Consider the following 15,466-nt stretch of genomic DNA (forward strand, 5'->3'; position numbering starts at 1 on the left):
GCTGGGGCCAGTGCACATTTTCAAACTTTTTTCACTGGTACCAGAAGGCTGAAGAGGTCCTCTGTCATGAGGCTTAAGCTACTTCCGTGGGTCCCTGGGATGTTGCTTGAGAGAGAGACAGGGAGAGAGCGGTGCTCTCTTCTTGAAGTTCAGTTGCAATCTGCCCTTTCTGTGGAACATAATTCAAAAAGTCCCCAGGTTGGCCAGCAGGTTAATCATGTGACCAACTCTTTGTTTGAAACTGCATCGTCCGCGAGGATTGTTGAATTCAAAAGTTCTCCAGTCACACTCAGTGGGGGGAGAGCGTGGAGTGCTGGCTCTTACAGAGACAATGGCTCTCAATGTCTTTTGATCATCATCATTGACTAAACCTATCTCGCTAATTGAATCAGGGATCACTCCCATTGTCTCTCTGTTGAACTGTCCCTCGGAAGGCAAATGTGCAGCCATGTTTTCAGCCGTTCAGCTGTGTGCTATTTTTAAACAAGTTATGTTCAATGCCCAGTAAAAGTTCAAATAGTGTTCCATGTGACAAAATTAATATGCTTCCATTTGGCCAGTGTGGTTTCTGTCACAATACTTTAATAAAGCAGATTGAGTAGCTTTTACAGCTTTCTTGAAAATATATTTTCGTAGATTTGAAATCATGGGCCCGATTTTAACTCTGCAAGTGGGTGGGTTTTGAATGAGTAAACACCCTGCCCCATGCTTTTTAGCTGTAGGCTATATTTTCCTATGTTTTATCACAAACCGGGAAAGATCTATTTAATCAGCTATTTTCTGCTAAGTAAAATAACACTGGCCTGGTACCTATTTGTTTAGATTAGCCAGCTATATTTGTTTATTGCTCATCTGTTAATAGTTAAATCTGAATGATTTTGACTGCAGATTGATGTTTCAGTTTTTGCTGTAGTAAGATTTAAAAACAGAAAAATAAATATCTGTTTTTAAAAAGTAGACATTTTCATTTGTCCTTTTGGTGCTTCAACGGCAAGGCTGGCAGGCGGGCAGTTATATGGCAAACCAACTCCCAGGCCTCTGCCAGTTGTATGAACATAGACTTTAGAAAACAGGGCTAAGGTGGCTGATACTGCACAAATTCTTGTAGGAAAGAACTCAAGATCCTTTCATCCACTTCGCTAAAATGGTACAGCTGAGATTGTAAATAAAAATACACACTTATCCACTTGAGCAAGAAGATTTGATCCCTGCACAGACATTGCTGCATTCATTTCAACAGCACTAAATTACCAACAAGAATAAAACATACCTTCTATAAGCAAATTTGTACCTTTCTTAAGAACCCCAAGTACTCCTACAAATCTGTACAGTTAAATAATATTGAAAAATATATCTGCTCCCAAGTACAAGACATCAAACCTGGAGCCAGATTTTTGTTTCCATATAAATTTGGCCTTTCAGATGACACACAAGTTGCACACATGGAAACATGGAAATTGCTACTTTGGATTAACTGAAGGCTGACCATGAGGCTGGAACTAGAAATAATACTATATGGACCTTACTCTGTACTTAGCCAGCATTAACTTTCCCATTATGCTAGCAAATGGAAGCATGCCGGGTTGCTTCTGATCCAATCCCATAACCTACTTCGTAGTTTTCCAGTTTTCTCAATTCCTTTCTTGAGAGCCTTAATTCATTCTCGTATATGGTTTCTGCCCACCAGCAGCGTTCTCCTAACCTCCTCCAAAGCCATTCTGAGCTCAGGTGCTGAGTGTCAGCAGGCTAATTGACCATGGAGTATGTCAAAGCAGAGCTCCATCCTGATCCACCCAGCATGCATACATTTAGTTTCCAGCAAGAGTTTCGTGACAATGATCAGGAGTGGGAACCTTGATTCTATATTAGATTATCTTGTTTGTTGCAAATTAGGAATTGAATTTAGGAATTTCTGGTCTGTAAGGCTTTATGCTACTAACAGGGATATCGTGAAGGGTTCATCAGGGAATGTGACCTTATGAGGAAGATAAATCTATTAATTTAATAAATAAAGGTGAATGGGCCACGATTGTGGTTTAGCATCATTAGTTTGATACAAAATTAAAAGTTTTCTGAGACTGAAGCTGCTGATGTACCATGTAGATGCACTGATGAAGGATGACGTCTGTCCAAGATATTCACCCTCTCTCTTTTGGGCCTCCTTATCTCGAGAGACAATGGATACGCGCCTGGAGGTGGTCAGTGGTTTGTGAAGCAGCGCCTGGAGTGGCTATAAAGGCCAATTCTGGAGTGACAGGCTCTTCCACAGGTGCTGCAGAGAAATTTGTTTGTTGGGGCTGTTGCACAGTTGGCTCTCCCCTTGCGCCTCTGTCTTTTTTCCTGCCAACTACTAAGTCTCTTCGACTCGCCACAATTTAGCCCTGTCTTTATGGCTGCCCGCCAGCTCTGGCGAATGCTGGCAACTGACTCCCACGACTTGTGATCAATGTCACACGATTTCATGTCGCGTTTGCAGACGTCTATATCTTGGACAGACGTCATCCTTCATCAGTGCATCTACATGGTACATCAGCAGCTTCAGTCTCAGAAAACTTTTAATTTTGTATCAAACTAATGATGCTAAACCACAATCGTGGCCCATTCACCTTTATTTATTAAATCTATTAATTTAATAAATAAAGGTGAATGGGCCACGATTGTGGTTTAGCATCATTAGTTTGATACAAAATTAAAAGTTTTCTGAGACTGAAGCTGCTGATGTACCATGTAGATGCACTGATGAAGGATGACGTCTGTCCAAGATATTCACCCTCTACACATTACAAAGATGAATGCTGCCACAAGACACTCATGATTGCAGGGCAGATTCCAGAATTGTCAATGAAAATATTCTGCTCAAGCAGTGACAGCCCTCTGCCATTCGTGATCTTTAATTTTTTGTATGAGGGAATTAGATTTACCAGTTATGGGAAATTGTGGGCATGAATGCAGGAATTATTAACTTTCTGCAGTCTATTGCAGTCTTGAACATGGTTTTCCAAACTAAGATAAAAGATACCGTTATCCAGACATAGGAGTTAACTCCTAGTTGATTCAAGTATAAGATACAAATGTCTGGACATTACCAATAGTGGATCTTGCCTTAATATTGTTTAAAGTCCTTTATTGATAAACTTGAACACCTTAGGCAAGATCTTGGATAGATGATGCTGGAATTGACTCCTATTCCAGGTGCATATAATGCAGCAAAATCTTTTTGGCTGTCGCACAAAAATATATCCCCAGTACATCACATGTGATTCTCAGTGTCTCCAATAACAGAATTCTAGTCAGTTGTATATCCACATTTGGAGCTTATGGGACTATCATCACTGCAACCTGTACTAATCTAATTTTATTGGGAAAAGGGTTTTTAGGACCACAGTGTCCCCTAAATTTGCTGCAAAAAGCATTCCTAACCCTAAGTATATGATACAGCTCCACTGTGTAGGTAAATGGTAACTAAGACTGTGTTCTCAACAAGTGCATCCCTCCAGTTAGTTGTCTTCGAGCAGCTAGGCTATCTTGCACGTTTCGATTATGCTTTTGTAAAATGGACGTGAGTGAGACATTCTAAAGATAAATTTTAATAGGCGAATAAATATGTATTTTAAATTGACATTGCTTAAAATAAATTACTGTATGAACTTTTACTTTTAGTAATGCAATGTTTGCAAATAGTACATTTTAATTTATTTTTAAACTTCTGAATATGTATTGTTAGACTAGCCAGCTAATGAGTTAATGATTCATTGAATTTTTTACAATCTGGAAAAATGCATGGGAAAAGCGGTTTGGATATTGAATTCTAATAGCTAACTGAAGATTTTGTGAAGCTTCAGGTTCAACAGAAGCAAGTCAAATCACAAATGGATTCTTACATAATGCCACATTAACTTTTATTAAGGTATTAGGTTTAAACTCAACTCATTCCATCTTTGCTGCCTCCGAAGAATCCTTGGCATCAGGTGGCAGGACCGCATCTCCAACGCAGAAGTCCTCGAGGTGGCCAACATCCCCAGCATATACACCCTACTGAGCCAGCAACACTCGAGATGGCTTGGCCATGTGAGCCGCATGGAAGATAGCAGGATCCCCAAGGACGCATTGTATAGCGAGCTCGTCACTGGTATCAAACCCACCGGCCGTCCATGTCTCCGCTTTAAAGACGTCTGCAAACGCCACATGAAGTCCTGCGACGTTGACCACAAGTCGTGGGAGTCAGTTGCCTGTGATCGTCAGAGCTGGCGGACAGCCATAAAGGCGGGGCTAAAGAGCGGCGGGTCGAAGAGACTTAGCAGTTGTCAGGAAAAAAGACAGAAGTGCAAGGAGAGAGCCAACTGTGTAACAGCTCCGACAACCAATTTTATCTGCAGCACAGCTGCAGTTTGAAGGGTTTGTCACTCTAGAATTGGCCTTTTGTAGCCACTGCAGGCGCTGCTCCACAAACCACTGACCACCTCTAGGTGCTTACCCATTGTGTCTCGACAAGGAGGCCAGAGAAGAAGAGGTTTATATATGATGTATGGCTTAATTTGTTTTTCAGTGATTTCCCATAAATTTGTTCTGACTAAGCTATTTCAAGATAGTCATCGATTTTCAGTTCTGAGTATAGATGATGTGTTGAAAATTATTACAGAAATCTTGAAATAATAGTTAGTGCTCTAATTTTTCTATCATCACCTGGTTTTTCTTTATATGCATTTTTGCATGTTTTCTAATCCAAGAGCCAATATCAAAGCCCAAAGAGGCCATCAACTGTTAAAGAAATCTTAAAGTATGTCATAGAATCATAGAAAGTTTAAGACGCAGGAAGAGGCCACTTGGCCCATTGTGTCTGTGCCGGCCAAAAAACGATCCACCTATTCTAATCCCACCTTCCAGCATTTGGTACATAGCCCTGCAGCTTACGGTACTTGAGGTGCATATCCAGACTCCTTTTGAATGAGTTGAGGGTCTTTGCCTCAACTATCCTTTCAGGCAATGAGTTGCAGACCATCACCACCCTCTGGGTGAAAACATTTTTCCACATCTCCCCTCTAATTTTTCTACCAATCATTTCAAATCTATGCCCCCTCGTCACTGACCTCTCTGCTGAGATGAATAGACCCTTCACCTCCACTCTATCCAGGCCCCTTAAAATTTTGTACATTTCAATCAGATCTCCCCTCAGCCTTCTCTGTTCCAAGGAGAACAACCCCAGTCTATCCAATCTTGCATCATAGCTGCATTTTTCCAGTCCTGGCCACATCCTCATAAATCTCCTCTGTACCCTCGCTAGTGCAATTACATCCTTTCTGTAATGAGGTGACCAGAACTGCACCCAGTACTCGAGTTGTGGCCTAACCCATGAGTTATACAGTTAAGCATAACCTCCCGGCTCTTATATTCTATACCTCGGCTAATAAAGGAAAAGATTCCATATGCCTTCTTAATTACCTTATTGACTTGTCCTGCTACCTTCAGGGATCTGTGGACATTCAATCCAAGGTCCCTTACTTCCTCTACACTTCTCAGTATTTTCCCATTAATCGTGTATTCCTTTGCTTTGTTTGACCTCACCAAATGCATCACCTCACACTTCTCCAAGTTGAATTTCATTTGCTACTTTTCTGCCCATCTGACCAAACCATCAATATCTTCCTGCAACCTACAGCTATCCTCCTCGCTATCTGCCACAAGGCCAATCGTAGTGTCGTCCGCAAACTTCTTGATCACGTCCTCTACGTTTACGTCCAAATCGTTAATATACACCACAAAAAGCAGGGGACCCAGTACTGAGCCCTGCGGAACACCACTGGAAACAGCCCTCCAGTCGCTAAAACAGCCGTCAGCAATTACCCTTTGTTTCCTGTCACGGAGCCAAAATTTGTATCCACCTTGCTGCTTTTCCCTGGATCCCATGGGATTTTATTTTTTAACCAGTCTGCCATGTGGGACCTTGTCAAAAGCCTTGCTAAAATCCATGTAGACTACATCAGCTGCACTACCCTCATCTATCTTCCATGTTACTTCTTCAAAAAATTCAATCACGTTGGTCAAACAAAATCTTCCCTTAACAAATCTATGCTGACTATCCTTGATTAACCTGTGCCTTTCTAAGTGACAGTTTTTTCTGTCTTTCAGAATAGATTCCAATAATTTGCCCACTACTGAGGTTAGACTGACTGGCCTGTAATGCTTCGGTCCATCCTTCGCTCTCTTTTTAAACAGAGGTACAATGTTAGCAATTCTCCAATCCTCCGGCACCATACCTGTATCCAGTGAGGACTGGAAAATGATGGTTAGACCCTCTGCTATTTCCTCTCTTGCTTCTAACAGCCTAGGATACATTTCATCTGGCCCTTGTGATTTATCAACTTTCAAGGATGCTAATCCCATTAATACTTCCTCTCTCCCTATGTTTATCACATCCAATACTTCTCACTCTTCCTCCTTAACTACAATATCTGCATCATCCCCCTCTTTTGTGAAGATAGACACAAAGTATTCATTAAGACCCATACTGATATCTTCTGCTCCTACACATAGGTTACCTTTTTGGTCCTTTATGGGCCCTACTCTCCCCTTAGTTATCCTCTTACTCTTAATGTATTGATAAACTATCCTTGCGTTCACCTTGATTTTGCTTGCCAATATCCTTTCATTCCTATTGTTCTTTTGCCCTCTTTGCTTTCCTAATTTCCTTTTTGATTTCACCCCTCCACTTTATATACTCCTCTCGGCTTCCTGCAGTCTTGAGTTCTCTGTGTCGGATGTAAGCTTTCCTTTTCTGCCTTATCTTACCCTGTAGGCTCCTTGACATCCATGGGGCTCTAGATTTGGCTGCCTCACCCTTTTTCGTTGTGAGAACATGTTTACCCTGAACCCGTTAAATCTCCCCTTTGAATGCCTCCCACTGTTCTGACACTGATTTTCCTTCAAGTAGCTGTTTCCAGTCCACTTTCGCTAAATCACTCCTCAGTTTAGTAAAATTGGCCTTGCCCCAATTTAGAACTCTAAATCCCGTTTTATTTCTGTCCTTTTCCATAATTATGTTAAAGCTGACTGAATTATGATCACTACCACCAACATGCTCTCCCACTGCAACTCCTTCCACCTGCCCATCTTCATTTCCTAAAAATAAGTTTAAAACTGCGCCCTCTCTTGTTGAACATACTACATACTAGCAAGTTCTCCTGAATGCACCTCGAAAATCCTGCTCCCTCAATTCCTTTCACACTAAAACTATCCCAGTTAATATTGGGGTAATTAAAATCCCACACAATTACTGCCCTACTGTTCTTGCAGTTCTCAGAGATTTGCCGACATAATTGCTCTCTATCTCCCTCTGACTGTTTCGGGGTCAATAGTACACTCCCAGCAGTGTGATTGCCCCTTTTTTGTTCCTTAACTCAATCCATATGGCCTCATTTGATGAAACGTCCAACATATCATCCCTCCTCACAGCTGTAATAGATTCCTTGACCAAAATTGCTACTCCTCCTCATTTCGTATCCCCCTCCCTAGCGCCCTATCGCATCTGAAAACCCTGTAACCAGGAACATTGAGCTGCCATTCCTGCCCCTGCTTAAGCCATGTTTCTGCAATAGCTATGATATCATACTGCCACATGTCTATCTGTGCCTTCAGATCATCTGTTTTATTTGCTATACTCCTTGCATTGGAATAGATGCCCTTGAGCACTGCCAGCCTCTTTTTTTTTTTAATTGTCTAACCCTTGTTTCCTCTGTCTTCCAGAGTCATCCATTAATTTTCCGCCTTCCATTTTAATTTCTGATTTTGTCCCATGAATAATGGTGTAAGATTGCAGCAGTTAACCTAATTCATATTAAATAAAGGAACAGAGTTTACTACAGATAAATCTACATCCCAAATAATATATATGCTATACATATATGTTGATATATTAACCTGTTCACTTATAAATGCCCTGACCAACGTGAGTGCAGGTTAATAAAAGCAAAATACTGCAGATGCTAGAAATCTGAAATAAAAACAAGAAATGCTGGAAATACTCAGTAGGTCTGGCAGCATCTGTGGAGAGAGAATAAATAGTCAATGTGGACAATGACAAATGAGATTCTACAGATCCCTACGCTTTTATTTTCCTCTAAAGGTGACTTCCCTTTATCTAATTTGTTCTACATATGATCATCTTTAGTCAATGGAAAAGTATTAGAATTCCCTTTGCACCACTCTCTTTTTTGGCTTTTAAAAAAAATAAAGCCAGCCCTCTATTATTAGTTTTGTAATGTAAAAAAATGAGATGGATAAGCATGCTGTCGCTGAAACTTGGAAGTATACTTATTTTAGTAAGTCGGTTGAATGTCCTATGATTTATAGCTAGACTTAAAGTATATTAAATGCTGGCACTCTACAATACCAAATGTATATATCTGCTACCATTTTCTTGAAATATTGGGCAATTACATAAGGCAGAATTTTCCATATTTAGAAAACAGAATAATAACTATGACAATGAAAATGGTTTTCAAACTGGTAATTATGATGGGTTAATGTTCAGTAAGTATATTTGTCTTGAAAGTTGCCAAAATTGAAATGTTAGCTTAGCTAATATTATTTTGGACTGATATGAGGGGTCTAAATTTTGATTTAACTGTTGGAAATTAACACCAGAGATATATCTTGTTATAACAACATAGCATTTTGCAGAGTATTTAGATTGTGGCTTATTTTGTGGCTGGATGCTTCTAAGTATTTTTAATCCATAATAATGTGTGAATTTTGTTATTTTTGTCAGTTCATTGTAATTAGTACATATAATTACATGTTAGAAAACTTTCAGAATTACAGTTTTGTGGTACCTAAAGCTTGTTGATTTGATAAAAGTAAAAGCTGAAGAGTTTCCCCCCCCCCCACCCCGCCCCCCCAAAGGGCCAATATATGTACAGTTTTTTTTTAAAGGAAGGTAGAATTATCATCATACCTATTTGGCCTAGATTTATAAAGTGTAATAAATCTTTACCATTGGGAAGAATATTTTCAAAAAAATGGAATTCCGTGGCTGCGATGAAAAAAAAAACCCTAAAACCAAAATACAAATAAAGAGAAAGCAAGGTTGTAATAATACTAATCATAGATACTTGTTTATAACAGTAAAACACAAGATCAAGGCAATTGACAACCTAAACTCTTGTGTTGAGGTATTGACCAGGACTAATTCATCCATAGAATGTCTATGAGGAAATAAGTGTCTGTTTGGCTTGGTTGCTGGTTCTCTGATCTTTGAATCAGATGGAGTTCAGGACATAGGGCAGAACTATCACATTCGTCAGGGGTATAAAACGGGTGGGTGCAGATCAGCTTTACACTCTTGACTTCGCCTTATTGGCAATCAGGAGAGTAAAATGGGGAGCCTGTTTTGCGCCATGCCAAAGATGCAAAGTTGGTCATTTAATTATTTGCTGTTTGTAGGATCTTGCTGTGTTTGCCAATGCAACAACAGTGACTACAATTCAAAAGTCTTCCATTAATTTTGAAATACTTTACTAGTTCTTTGCTTTCTCTCCCTCTATTTCCTCCTTCCTTATGACTTTTTCTTTTTTTTAGAAAAAGTAAGAGCTTGCATTTATATAGCACCTTTCACATCCTCAGGATCTGAATGCTTCAGGGCCAATGCACTCCCTTTTTTGTAACTGCAGTCAATTTCCAGACAGCAAAATCCCATTTGGTCGAGAGATAAAAGTTGGCCAGGACACTCTGAGAACACCTCTGTTGTTTCTTGTGTAGTCCTGTGGGATTCCATATGTATATCTGAGAAGAGAGCTGGGACCTCAGATTAATGTCTCATCTGAAGGTCATTACCTCCAATAGTGAAGCAATTCCTCAGTATTACATTGAAGTGTCAGCATAAAACACATGCTCAAATCTCCACTGATCCCACGACCTCTGACTTGCAGGTGGGAGTGCTATCACTGTGCCAATACTGACGCCTCAGAGAGAGAAACATTGGAGAATGCCTAAACAATAATGTGTGTTGGGAAAGGGGCACATACCTGGGGCAGGGTTTTAGGCAGGAGAAATACCAAACTCTTCTGAACACCTTTTAGCCTGGGAGATGAACACGTGATTAATTGAGAATACCAGCACGATCTCCCCCTTTCTGACGTTCAGTATTTCAAAAAGGAAGGCAAAAGGATGCAAGCAACATTAGCCTGGGATAGCTGAAGGTAATATATAATTGACTTGTGTCAAGCCAACTAGAATACTCACTGCCTTTACACAGAACAAGATAGCATCACTGCCAGGCTCCAGCAAACAATGGAAAACTATGAGCAAAAGGAGGTCAATTAAATATCTCATTCCAGAGTCCAATAGGATCTCTACAAGAAGATTCAAGACATTGATTTTTGTTGGGTATCTTTGACACCCAGCACAGTAGGAATTTTAATTTGCAAAGATGCATTCCCTGTGCTCAAAAATGGAACTTTGGCACCATCAAGAAATGTTGAGTGAGTACACTCAAACGGCAGAAAGGGCTATTTTTACAGTAGAGAATGCAAGATACAATTTCAAAAGAATGGATTTCACAATGTCCCCTTTTAAGACATTCCTATTTTCAGTCTCCGTCATTGCTTGTAATCACAGTTTCCTATCTGGTTTATATATAGGACTGTCTCTTGCACGCGTAATATATATTCTTTAATTGTTTCTCATTAATAGCCACGATGGTATTTCTGGGTGTACTAAAGTCAGCAGGAAGTGTTCAATTTAAAAATACACAACAGAAAGTGCTCTTCATTGACTTTAACAAAGGGAAAACTTCTTGGACATCCTTCAAGTTCATATATTTAGTTTCAGTTCTTTGACAGCCAGTTTGTCACAGCTGTTTATGATGATATACCCCAAAATCACCTGCTTAGGATCAGTCCTGCCGAGGATTCTAGGTAACAGTTTGCTAGAAAAGTGGAAAATGCACAGAAGGGGGAAAGCAGCCCACACGCTGTGCAAGGATCAAAGCGTTTAAAGGTCAAAGGACATGTCTCGCCTAACCATATCTTTCTGTTGAATCGTTGCTGCAGATTGTAAATCTGATGAGGATTTCATTAAGTCGTTCTATCTGCTGCTGGGGCATGAAATCATAAAATTTAATATCATCAGCTTTTCCTGCTTCTGGCAGCCAGATTGACATATTGGTGCACGTAAAAAAGACAAGTTTATGTCTTGTAGGAAACAAAATATATTCTCACCACAATCCTTTAAATCATTTTAAAGTCAAAATACTGATAAAAGTTTAAAGTACTAAAAACTGTGAATACTCAACACTGATTTAAAATTTGTTGTATTATTTATTTGAGCTTATTCAAGCTGGAGGAGAAACTGCCTGAGGAATTATGATTTTTTTTGTAGTATTTGAGGGTTTGACATCTTATCTTATTCCAGAGATTTAGAACACTTTTGTATATTTTTAATTGTCTGAAATTGCATTCAGCCACCTTGAGAAAATGATAGCAAGTGGCATTGTGGTAAAGTCATATCTTGAGGGAGGGTTTAAAAAGACATATCAAGACAAATAGTACTAACTGCTTTCTTTTTAATAGGCTGGTGAATAAGGCCCCCTGCAGTTTGTTTGAAAAGTTAATGCATTTTAACTGTTGGTGTCATTTAGAAAATTCAAAGCACTGTTTGCACTGAGAAAACAGCTCTTACTGATTAAGTCTGTAATTCACAGTAAGCCACATTTATAGATGTAATAAACAATGTGTTCAGCAGTTGCTAAGATGAATTTCTGGACCTCTTGATTGCATGGAATGTGTCATTCCTGATACTAATAATGCATAGGTATGTATCCATCTGTGTGAGGACTTTAAATGAACCATAGCACACAGCTAACTCAATCTTGATCAACTGACAGAAGCACAGCTTTATTTAATTGTTTTCCATTACTATTTGCAAGAAACTGCTTATGGTTTGGTTCTGATAGCAATACATAGAAATGCAAAGAAGTAAATAAGCATGTTTTTTAAAAAGAGATTAATTGCTTAGATTGTGTTTTCTAATACTCTATGAACTGTTGATATTAAATCATTAAAGATTTAAGGCTTATCATTTATGACAACATTTCAAGCAAATATACAATGTACTGCAGGTTGATTTAGTTCAAACATTTGCATCCCAAAGTGTAGCTCTCCTAAACTAGCTTCCTGATGAACATTTCTTTTTAACATTCTCTGAAATCTCTTGCATGTATCAGTAAACCATACCAAGAGTAATTTGGTCAGTTTTTATCACAGTAGCTTTAATCCCAAATGTAAAGCCCAGTTTTTATTCACAAATTTAGATTGCAGATTACATTTTTCAAAATAAGTTAAAGTGTGTCCACGCATTTCCTTAAAAAAAGCAACAAATATGTTCCATTGTTTCCACAACAGAAAGTGAGGAATATGGCCTTAGAAGATGTTGTGATACTAAATGTGGACAACAATACACTGGAAACACCATTTGATGATCTTCAAAGCCTTCCGAATGATGTGGTTAGTATGACCTAGCTCTCATTTCTGTGTACTTTTATTACTGAACTCAAAATTTAATATAGCAATTTGTTTTGAAGCTTCCCTTCACCATTACTCTGTTTCATGTCTGTTTGCCAACATTATCTAGTCCCCAAAGTGTTTTGTTTTTGTAAAGGGGCAGGATTGCATGAAAGCATTCTGGTACTTTACAAACAGTCCTCACATTTCACTTCAGCTCATTCTCCTTTTTAGCTTAAATTTAAAACCATGTCTTTCTGGAGTAACATAATTGTACAATCTGATTTCTTTTAAAATCCATTTATGTTATCTGAGAAAATTATTCATTACCTATTCTCTGCTGCAGTCTTTACCTTTTCTGCTTTGTACCTGTGCCCTGCTTTTTTTCCACTCCAATTCTATTTCATTTTTAAATAATGGAATGGTATTGCTAGCTAAATGGTTTTTGCTCAGCAAGAAAGAGATGTGTCCAATTTGTCTTGCACTGCATCATTGCCACCTGCTACTAGAGTACTCTTAATTAACAGATCAAAGGGACAAGGCAGAGGTGGTAAAGTGTGTCAATTCAAGAGAAGATAGCAGCGTACTTTGATCTAAACAAAGTTGTTCCAGAAAGAAAAAGATCTCAATTTCTCTCCAATCCTTTATGATCGATGTTCTGATGCCTTTTTACATTTTATTTAATGCTATGATTTTTAAGCTTGATAAAGGGTAGAATAAATTTAGGATGTTATTTAAAGTTCTAACTAAAGAAAATGTCTCTTTTGATGTAGGACGCTGACTTTAAAAGTACAGCAGATAAATGAGAATGGCATACACTACTACACAGTCCAGTTCTTTTGTGTTCTCTTAAAAGGTGACATTGCTCACATCATTGCTGTATGTGGCACCTAGATGTTATTGTGCTACATCCAGCATTTTTATTTTGTAACCCAGCTTACCATCTGTTTGAAGTATTGTCCTGCTTTGAGTAAGCACCCACAATGCTGGCAGCATTTTGGATTTACTGTAATAAAAGCAATTTGACATTTACAGACATGAAAGTACATATTGCTCACAAAAATTCTCCCCATAGGCTTTATTGTGCACTCATTGTGCTCTACAATTTGGCACTGCAATTGGAAAAAATTAATTACACAGTAACAACTGTTCTATTTCAATAGACATAACTTAACCCTTTCAGCGACCCGTGTTCTTCATAGCATGGACCAGCTCATGGGATTAGACACGAGGCTTTTACAGATCAGAGAAACCAGAAAAATGATTACACGTCGTGACATCTTCTACTAAAACCATAAACACCTTGTAATTATTAGTTTTTATTATTCCTCTCATAATACATTTGCAGAGGTCTAGTTAAATTTGACGTTAAGACAGAATTCAATGCCAAGTAAACTGAACACCATCTGGAAACTTTTAATGCAATGATATACTTTCGAAGAAAATAGAATGAAAAAAATGGATTTTGAATGAGCTTAACCGCTCACTATTAAACCTAAGGGCAACTGGGTGGCACAGTTGCTAGTGTACTGCATCACAAGCTGGAGGTCCCAGGGTTAGAATCCCAGCCTAGCTGGCATTTGCACTTGGTTTCCTCAGACAATGAGGTGCTCATTTCTGTGTGGTTGGTAGGTAAAAGGATTAAATACAGGCAATGTGGCTCAAGCTTGAGAAACTATGGTGGTTTCTTTGTTCAATTTTCAACAATCAAATTATACTATGCTAAATTTAAATCAGTTTTTGTTTTGTAACTTTTTGAGAGTATTCAATAAACAATCTTTCATCGAGAACCGACTGCTTTCTTATAATTCTAACAGTTCACAAATACATACCTTTTCCCTCTTTTGAATGGGTGGGGGGTTGTTGGGATCATCCAGTATGATCTATATTTCAAGGTGCATGACAGAAAAAGTATTATTTCATACCTCAAAGTTCTGTCACTCTTATCTTGTAGTTTTTCTGTTGTATTTTCAATGTACCTAATTTTCATGTGGGTACAATATATGTTCATATGTTAATCTTAAGCCTTTGAGTGCTGATTACCATTTTCAACTCCTTATATATAATATTGCGTCTGCCATTCATACTGCTGGAGTGGCATCAACTACGAAAGAGTCACCTGTCTTCAGTTTTAAATCCAAGCAGATGAAGCCTGGTTTCTTGCTGGTAACAAAATGATTTGGCTACAGCTCATTATGACAAATCTCCCAGCAACGGTAACACAGAAAAACTGCTTCAGGAAGTACTTCTCCAACACAAATGAGCGATTAAATATACATTAAATGAGACACGTAAGGATACTTTATTAGCTGCGGTCTCAGAATAAAAGGTTACAATTTTTTATTGTAGCACTAAAAGGTTATTGATTAAATGATTGACTCATTTGTCATCAAAATGAATTATTTCTCAGTGGACTAACAATATGCCTTAAGTGAGTTTTAACACAAACACTTTCTTATCGAGCTTTCAGTCACTGGCTTTTACATAGCTAAAGCCAACTAAAATGGACCCTGGAGTTTTCTTCATTTCCTTTGCTTTGTTTGCTGTCTCGTTCTATATCCTTATAAGTATAATCTCCACATATTTTTCATATTTACATCATTCCTGGGAAGGAGGATAATTTTTACTTCACAGTGCTATACCAGTTACATACAGTTTTGAAAATTTTACTAATTAGGATTTAATACCACGCGAGGGTTCAATATTTGCATCAACTGCAGCAAGTCCTTTTCTGCAGCCAGTGACCAATATATTCGGTGTCTTCTACTGGACAGCCAACAAAACTGGCAATATTTCTATAAATGGTTGAAAAATCAATTACTCCCACAGTTAAAACTTTGGATGAAATCTAGTTCATAAATTCATAAGCTCATAATCAAGTTGTCCAACAATCATGTCTAACTTGCATCCATGAGAAGACTAGCCATGAAACTCGAAAAGCAGCATCAAACTTCCATTGGATTCACGTTACC

The 15,466-nt window shown here is 38.5% G+C and overlaps 1 protein-coding gene across 6 annotated transcripts in view; it reads left to right on the plus strand.

The window, feature by feature from the left end:
• LOC137347710 (DENN domain-containing protein 1A-like) overlaps positions 1 to 15,466 on the plus strand; it is a 623,024-nt gene that overhangs the window by 396,034 nt on the left and 211,524 nt on the right. For 5 of the 6 annotated variants that reach the window (XM_068012518.1, XM_068012520.1, XM_068012519.1 and 2 more), the window contains one exon: positions 12,396 to 12,497. The exons of the other annotated variant lie outside the window; for it this stretch is intronic. In XM_068012518.1, coding sequence (XP_067868619.1) covers positions 12,396 to 12,497 — 102 coding nt within the window. The remainder of the gene's footprint in view (positions 1 to 12,395; positions 12,498 to 15,466) is intronic. 6 annotated transcript variants of the gene reach the window in all.

The sequence above is a fragment of the Heterodontus francisci genome, chromosome 32, assembly GCF_036365525.1.
Source record: "Heterodontus francisci isolate sHetFra1 chromosome 32, sHetFra1.hap1, whole genome shotgun sequence".
Taxonomy (NCBI): Eukaryota; Metazoa; Chordata; class Chondrichthyes; order Heterodontiformes; family Heterodontidae; genus Heterodontus; species Heterodontus francisci.